Raw genomic sequence first — 8,524 nt, 5'->3', positions numbered from 1 at the left:
TTTCATAGCAAACTGCAACACATCCACTTTATTATGGCACCAGAATATTATCACTAAGCTGTTTATGTACATACACTCCACACTTTGTATCGGCCACCTCTGTGTGACTCTGTCCTGACATTTAGAACAACCCTCCTGATGGGCAGTGTCCCAGAAGGTCCAAACCTGAGCAGCAGCTACCAGAAGCACACCCGGGCTTTCCCCAGCCTGGGTGAGGTGGGTAGCAGAGACCCTGAGAATTGGCAGTGACGGGAGCTTCATGCTCCTGCCTTGTCTTAGCGTCGGCATCCTGTCTTAGGAGTCTCCAGAAGCTGTCATCTGCTGGCATTGGAGGCCTTTCCTTCTGATGACTACAGTGACAGGTCCGTCAGGCAATGCCTTGATGACATTCCAAGCTTCAAACCGAGAAAGACCTTGCACGGCAGTGCCAGCAAGCTGCAAGATTTCATCTCCTGGCTGGACTGTCTCACTCTGTTCAGTCCCTGTGAAGAAGAAGACGACCGGTGATCCTGGGCTTCGCAGGCAACAGAAAAAATAAAAGGTGCTTTCTGAGGAACCAGGACAGCTCCGATGTGGATTGCCACCCACCTCTGGGAGCTTGTCAGTGGTTCTAAAGTGAGCTGCGTCACAGCGTGGTAGCTCAGAGCTTGGACACCAGACTCAGCTCTGTTTTCAAGTGAAGAGATGGCAGTCAGCCCCAAGCCAGAGCCCAGGTAGAGACTTCCACAATTTCTAGAGAGCCCCTGGGGCTCTGGGTCCTTCCTAACAACCCCTATCTATCCTACTTTGTATTGACTCCCTTCTTCTGGTAGTACTACCAGCCGTGGGTCGGAAAGGGTGTGAGCTGGTGAAACATTCCTGAAGTGATCTTCGAAGGGCTGCTGGCTTGGTTGGCTTGGGAAGAGCTCTGTGTCTACTCAGAAAAACATACCCCTGCATGGCACCCACTCAGTCAAAGATGCATACAGAAACCATGACATCTTTTACTGCTCACACCGAAGGGAACCTTCCCATTCATCTGACACCACGGCCTTTACCAACAGTGAGTAAGAATACAGAATAGTAATGAAAATACAGGGAGGGATATTGAGCAAGCCCAACAGGCTTGTGCTGGTGCTCTGCACTCCTGGCAGCATCCCCTGGGGGTACACACCAGTAGATTCCCTTTTCACAGGGCTGGAAACCAAAGATGGAGAACCTCACTCAGAGCTTGAAAGTGGCTCAGTTGTAGGGTCTAGACTTGAACTCTGACCTTCAGGCTCTAGTATCCACATCCCATGGTACCACACCTGCCCATGGCTGGAGGCTTATTCCCATGTGTACACATGAGCCCAGAATAGTGAAGTGACTTGCCCAAGGTCATGCCACTGTACATGGCGAAATTAACATTAGAACCCAGGTCTCTCAGGTTTGGTTTCCTTGAAAGCTAAAGGCATCTTTCCCAGAACTGCAGTTAACATGGAAACTTGGGTTTAATTACCATGCATGACTCAGTCTACCCACTCAGTTTCCACGATGCTGCAGAACTTAAAATCTGCTAGCTATAAAGGCTCAAAAGGACAGATAATAGGGATTGGATGCCTTTGAGATCCCAGTTCTAAAAGCTCCCAGACACACACCAATACTTTTTACATCTTCTTGTGGATAAGGAACCTCTAGGGTGGACTACACCCAGAGCCTGGCATCTGACCAATGTTTTTTCCCTCCACATCCCTTGTTCCCTTGCCCAAGGCTTCCACCTAAGAAGTGACAAGGAGTTGAGGACAGATTTACATGGTGGCAACAAGGTGTTCACAATTTTCTCAGGAAAATCCATATCCAGCTGATCCACATGTCAGATTGCCTGGCAGCCCGATTCATAATGAAGAAAACATCCAATGAAAAATGAACACAAGAATCAATGAATCCAGGACTAGAGTAAAGCTAGCTAGGCTGTGAGACAACTGCCAGCCTCTGGCTTTACTCAAAATGCTCCCATCTGGGGCTGGAGAGATGACTCAGTGGTAGGAGCACTTGACTGCTCTTTCAGAGGCCCTGAGTTCAATCCCAGCAACCACATGGTGGCTTACAACCATCTGTAATGGGATCAGGTTCCTTCTTCTGGTACACATGGAGATGGAACACTCATGTACATAAAATACACGAATGAATGTGTCTTTTAAAAAATGTTGCCATCTTATGCATCATGGATTGTTTGGCTGGTTGGGTGGAGATAGACTCACATAACCCAGGCTGACCTTTTAGTCGCTATGTAGCAAGGATGACCTTGAATTCCTGAGTGTCTTGCCTTCACCTCAATGCTATCACAGCTGTTTACTTTTAAGGTTAACGTTTGTTTCTAAGTACATTGCACAGAAATAGTATTGGTCTTTCTCAATGCATCTTTTGGTGCCCCTCAACTCTGTGCCTCAAGCCAGAGGCTTACTTGCCTCTTTCTATCCCTGGTCCTGCCAAGCTGAGTAAAGCCTGTTGTGGGATATTTGTACACTGTGTGAACAGCCAATAGCTAGGCAGGAGGTATAGGCGGGACTTCCAGGCAGAGTGAGGAAATAGGAGGAGATAATCGAGGCAAGGGGAGATACCAGGAGACATGGAGAGGAAACAGAGATGCAAGATGGAAGAGCAGAAGCCGGGCAGTGGTGGCGCATGCCTTTAATCTCAGCACTTGGGAGGAAGAGGCAGGCAGATCTCTGTGAGTTCGAGGCCAGCCTGGTCTACAGAGCGAGATCCAGGACAGGCACCAAAACAACACAGAAAAACCCTGTATCAAAAAACCAAAAAAAAAAAAAAATAATAATAATGGAAGAGTGGTAATGCCATGTGATAGAACATAGATTATATAAATTGGTTAATTTAAGTTTTAAGAGCTAGTTAGGAACAAGCCTAAGCAATAGGCCGAGCTTTCATAATTAATAGTAAGTCTCTGTGTCATTATTTGGGAGTTGGCTGGTGGGACAGAAAAAGACTCATTACACAAGCCCAGGGCTCAGTCACGTGAGAGGACCCAGCAAAAAGAGAAGTAAGGGCATGGCTGAGCAAGGGCACTAGGCCAGAAAAGCAGAACTGAGCACACAGGGGTCAACACGTGACTCAAAGGGCGTGGGAATCCACAGTGGCCCAGAGGGGTCTCCGGAGTTTGGGGTTTGAGGTGCCTCCTGCATGCCCACAACTGGAGAGGATGTAGAGGGAAAAGGGACCCACCTTTGAAAATCCTGTTGATGGTGAGAGGCTTGTCTCCATGAAGGGAGCCCTTTCCTCCCTCCAGGCTGAAGCCCAGCCCTGCAGAGGTCTTCTCCAGAGTCACTGTGCAGACAGTGGCCTCCACTGCAGGGGAAAGCACATGGGCGTGGTCAGCGATCTGGTCTTCTCCCAGGCCCAGCTGCCCAGGCTGATGCCAGCCGTTTAAACACACACACACACACACACACACACACACACACACACACACACACACACACGGAAACACAGACTCACATCTCTGCAGCACACCAGGCAAGCTGGGAAGGTGTGTGGGGGTCACACATTCCCACACAGTGCCACCAAGGGTGGATCTAATTGGCCAAAGGCAGTCAGTATGTGGCTCACGAGGGGCCTTTCCCCACACCAGTCCCCATCCCACTGCACTGGGAACACTTACTAGATTCCGTAGAAATGTTGCTGGCTGCTGAAGCTGATGCTGCAGAGTCAGTAGAGGAGTTCAAGTCGTGAGTGGCCTCCACAGTCGCTCTCCTGGTGACAATGACAGCTTGCCTTGGGTCCCGAGCTTGCCGGAGGATAGCCAGGGCATCATTGTGGGTAGCCCCCTTGAGAGATTTGCCATTGATGGAAAGGACCTCATTGCCCTTTTGAATTGTGCCTTCCTGGGAAGCCAGGCCATTTGGAAACACTCTGTGGACCTAAAGAAGCCAAAAGGAATCACAACCCACATACCACCCAAATCAGATCCCCGTTTGTGCTGACAGAGGACAAGCCAGGTATCCAACCAACCCCGGAGGAGGTTAGGGCAAAGACAACATTGATTGACTGTATCTCAGGGCAGAGCAACAGGCCCGGGCCAGCTTCTAGTTGAGGCAGAAACCACCAAAGGGGATGGCCAGAGAGTCCCCAGCACTCTTCCCACACGATACCCTTGACTAATCACTCCAGCCCCGTCCACTCCCAGAGAACGTCTTCTGCCTTATCTACCCCAGATCACATTTCTAAGAATGCTTTCCTGGCAAAAAACTGGGTCTCTGGCTTATGGAGGGGTATTTATAAGAACAGGTTTCTAAGATCAAAGAAATTTGGAGACACCAGGTTAAACAAAATCTCCCAAAATGTTCATTGTTTAAAGATCCCAGCAACCCTCCAATGTCAGTTTACATCTCGGTTCTCTGAGTAAGCAATGTAATAACATGGTAACTCTCTAAACACATTTTAGGGGAGCTTATCCCTTCTGGAGATACACTCAGGTCCCATTTCTACAGGAAGTACTTGAGGTGCACTATCCTAGGCTGCCTAGACATCGTCATTCTTTATCTGGCCCCTTTCCTCTTTCTGCATGATATGCAGGAAAAAATAAAAACCTATCTTACGGCCAGAAAGAAAGACGGCTCAGTGGGTAAAGGTCCTTTCCACCACACCCAGAGGCCTGAGTTTGAGTCCCAGATCCATGCCACACAGCCTGGATCATGAAGTTAGGGGGTCTGAGAATGGCAACTGGTGACTTGAACTTGTGGGTGAGGACATGCTGGTCAGATCAACAAGACCAGGATTGACTGCGGGTCCACAGGGAAAGATGCCTAGAATGCAGACCTGCTGCTCTCCCCATGCTGTTCCAGACTTTAGGTCCCACAAAACAGGAGGCTGGCCACAGGCTCTGCAGCCTGGGTGAACACTGTGGTGTGTGTGGCCTGTGCACAGCACAGGAATCACTCCACCCTTCGGCTGGATCCCACTGAGCTCAGCCACCCAACAGGTCATCTTCACAACTGTCAACTTGAACATTCGCCTTCCATAAGTGGATGAAAGCAGGGTGGCCCCTTCCTTTGCAAGGATTTGCCTTCCATGGGCTCCTTTTTACATGGTATGGAAAAGTCTACAGTCCTAGTCCAGAAAATTTTTAAAATGCTCTGTGGCTATAAGTGGTACCTATTTAAATCCTAGTGACCATCACAATCTACATTTCCAAAGGAAATTATGTGATAAAGTTGGCCCCAATTCATGTGTGCATATGCACACACACACGTGTATGCACATTTGTATGTGTTTGCAGCAGCGTATGTGTGCACATACATGTAGAGACCACAGGACAACCTCAGCTGTCACACCTTAGGCATCATTCCCTTTGTTTTTTTAAGACAGGGTCTATCAGTAGCCTGGAATTCACTGAGTAGCCTAGGCTGCCTGAGCAGCTGGGAATCTGCTTGTCTTAGCTTCCCCAGCTCTGGAATTAGAAATGCACCTCTGTTCCCACCTTTCCTTTAACATGAGTTCTGGGAATCAAGCCAAGCTTCCCATGCTTGCAAGGCAAGTGATTTGTTAACTGAGATATCTCCCTGATTCTGGTCTCCATTTTTAATGTATCCTCCACATATTTTCAAAAATATAAGTATTAGGGCTTTAAACCATGCAAACTTTCCATTCAGATGTTCTGGTGTAGAACATATGCATGCATACACATGTGTGCATGTATGCACATATACTTACACATACACACAGTATATTTTTATGCTCCACATGTCTTTAGTGTTTGGTTTTGTGTGTGTGTGTGTGTGTGTGTGTGTGTGTGTGTGTGTGTGTGTACTGGGGCTGTTTAGGGTGCACAGAGACCTTCTTCATTGAAAGGGATATAATGTCAAAGAGTTAAATCTGCATCAGACAGGAGCCCACACTGTGCCTCTTGAGAAGAACGGTCCCAATGACTTTCCTTTAAAAGCCCTGTTCTTACCCTGCCCAGTGGTCTGGTGTTTCCCAGCACAAGACCCTTTCCAGGCAAGTCTTCTCACCCCCAGCAACCCACTCTGGCTCTGGCATGCCGATTCCTGGGCCACTCACCGTGATCACCTTGTTTTCCAGATCCGCCCCTCCTGCCAAGCTGAACCCAAGGCCAGCGCCTTCTTCCTTGTGTAAGATGGTGACGTGAATGCTGTCTAATTGCTGTGGATGAAAATACATACATTCACAACACTGTACTGCCGCAGCGTGAACAATTTAACACACGCTTCAACACCATGCCGGTTTGTTTTATTAAACACCAGCTGGGCCAGGACTGCCACCTCCTCAGACTTCAGTTTCATCCCACAGGAATTACAGGAAGCTGAGGAGGGGAAGCGAATGTATGTAAAGCAGCAAGCCCAGCCTTTTCACTCTCGTACCCATCCACACCCAACTCCCACAGACTGGCTGCATATCGCTAAGTCAGCTAGAGATCCATCCAGGCTGGAAGATGCTGCTTTACCGTGACATTTGGGACAAGGGCAGATGGTAGGCAGATTCTCAGAGGCCAGTGCTGGTTCACAATTGCTAGCTGCTTCTTCTCCCACAGGCACAGCAGCAGGAAGGGGCCCAGCTGACATCACGCTCCATCATACATGCATGTACACATATGTACACACACACACAGGCACAAACAGAAACTTCCAGTTAGGAGCCAGGACAGCCTTATGGCACTCTCCAAAAGCAGGGAATCCCATTCTAGTCTAGAGCTGGAACCTGGCGCTCCAGTGCCCACAAGAACCATAAAGGTGACAGACATGGGCATGAGTGACAGGCACAGAGGGAGAGCCAATCACATCTAATTCGAAGGGAGGCAGATCCAGTGCTACTGGCTTATTCCCTTTAAACAAAACAGTCAGCAATCTCAGGACTTACGACCTCTGGAATATGATAACTTTAAAATATCAAGTAAAAGTTAGTCTCAAGGCCATGGTTCCTGGGCCACTAGTTTGTACATGGTATTAGGAAAGAAAAACCTGGCAAACCTACCGGAGCCCCTGACTTGCAGGTTTTCTGCCGTCTTTTAATGGGGAGTCCCCAGGACAGAGGAGTAACCTAAGTGTAAAAGCCTCGTTGACCCACACTGTCGCACACCTTTGGGATTATTTGCAGGCTTTATTTCTTGGTCCTGTGGGTGCCTGCCATGCTAGAAATAAATAAATAAAGTCTTCTGCTAACACTTAGTCAGCTCTGAAGGTGAAGTTTTACTTCCAGCATATTATTTGCATTACACCAGGCTCCGGGGACGGGTGGCTCATGCAGGCTACAAGTGATTGGTGAGAACCACAGAGGAGAAAGCACCGCCCAGAGGCATCTCGGAACCACCGGTCTTAACTGCACCCTTGATCTCAGAAGGGCAGCCATGACTCTTCCAATAGCAAAGGAGAGTCCTCCCTTCCCAATCTGCAGGATCTCAGTGCAGGGATGGGTATGGGCCCTCACAAGCTTGCAGAGAGTGAGAGCCATGAGCCCCGCTCCTGACTGCTGGCTCCAGCTCTGGCTGGGCCACTTCCTCTCTACACACCATCAACTGTGTTCAGCACCTACGGGGGCGGGGGGGGGGGGGGGGGGGTTCAGAATGACGTGGCTAGGTGCGGAGGCCCTCCTGAGCTCGCCTTGAAGTGTGCAGTGGAAACAATGAAAGCCTCGAGGCGAGAGCTTACCTTACCTATGCTATTTCCCGCTGGCAGTGCTATGCCATGACGCTTCTCTCTGGACTCTGATGCCAGGTCAGCAGCCCATGGCATGTTGGCACAGCCCTGGACTTGAGCTCAGAGACAGAGCACCCTGGCTCTGTGATCACGAACCTCTCTTCTCATTCATAAAATGGTAAAAAAGATGCCAGGACAAGGGACCTGGTCACATTTCCCCTCTACCTCCAAACACACACACACACACACACACACACACACACACACACACACTTCCCATGCCAGCTAAGGTCAGGTCTTGACACTTGCTTGTGTCTTGTGTCACAGGTTGTCCCTCTAACACAGACAGGACAAAACCTGGATCTGATGCCAGCACCATGACAAGCCTTGAGCTTCTTTAGCTACTTCTCCCTGGCCCAGCTGAGGTGACCACAACAGCCCACAGGGAGTTCTTGTCACTGCAGATGTGCACACAGGAAACCCACCTTCAATGTCGCCTCGTCTAGAACTCTCACTTCCTCGATGAGCTTTTTCAGTTCTTCTGAGCTCAGCAGGGAGATGACTGACTGGCCTGGCTGAGAAGAACAGTGGTCCCTGTCCTCAGTTTCCCCGGGGTTGGCGAGGCCTTCTGAATATTCTCTGAGCTCTGAAAGGCTTTCACAAACAGAGATAACACAGTGTGATTCTTGAATTACTCCATCCTGCAAGGGGCGCAGTGCTTTGGGAACTCTATTGTTTGATGTAATATATCCTTTCTCTGCAGCATGAACAATAAATACATCACAGCTGATTCAAGAGGGATAGACCCAGACCCAGGCCTGCAGGAGAAGGCCTCAGATCCCCCTAGTAAGCCACACATCTGTGAAGCAGGTCTCATCCACCCCCGAGTTCCAGCT

The 8,524-nt window shown here is 49.2% G+C and overlaps 1 protein-coding gene across 3 annotated transcripts in view; it reads right to left on the bottom strand.

Moving 5' to 3' along the window:
* Il16 (interleukin 16) overlaps positions 1 to 8,524 on the bottom strand; it is a 95,028-nt gene continuing 86,504 nt past the window's right edge. For all 3 annotated transcript variants that reach the window (XM_052714873.1, XM_052714872.1, XM_052714875.1), the window contains 5 exons: positions 8,114 to 8,282; positions 6,037 to 6,138; positions 3,638 to 3,896; positions 3,202 to 3,324; positions 1 to 482 (listed from right to left, as the gene is read on the bottom strand). In XM_052714873.1, the coding sequence (XP_052570833.1) occupies positions 295 to 482; positions 3,202 to 3,324; positions 3,638 to 3,896; positions 6,037 to 6,138; positions 8,114 to 8,282 (841 nt within the window). In that variant the 3' untranslated portion in view covers positions 1 to 294. The remainder of the gene's footprint in view (positions 483 to 3,201; positions 3,325 to 3,637; positions 3,897 to 6,036; positions 6,139 to 8,113; positions 8,283 to 8,524) is intronic.

The sequence above is a fragment of the Peromyscus californicus genome, unplaced genomic scaffold, assembly GCF_007827085.1.
Source record: "Peromyscus californicus insignis strain IS unplaced genomic scaffold, ASM782708v3 Scaffold_4__1_contigs__length_199733344, whole genome shotgun sequence".
Classification (NCBI taxonomy): domain Eukaryota; kingdom Metazoa; phylum Chordata; class Mammalia; order Rodentia; family Cricetidae; genus Peromyscus; species Peromyscus californicus.
This window is presented reverse-complemented; position numbering and strand designations above follow the sequence as displayed.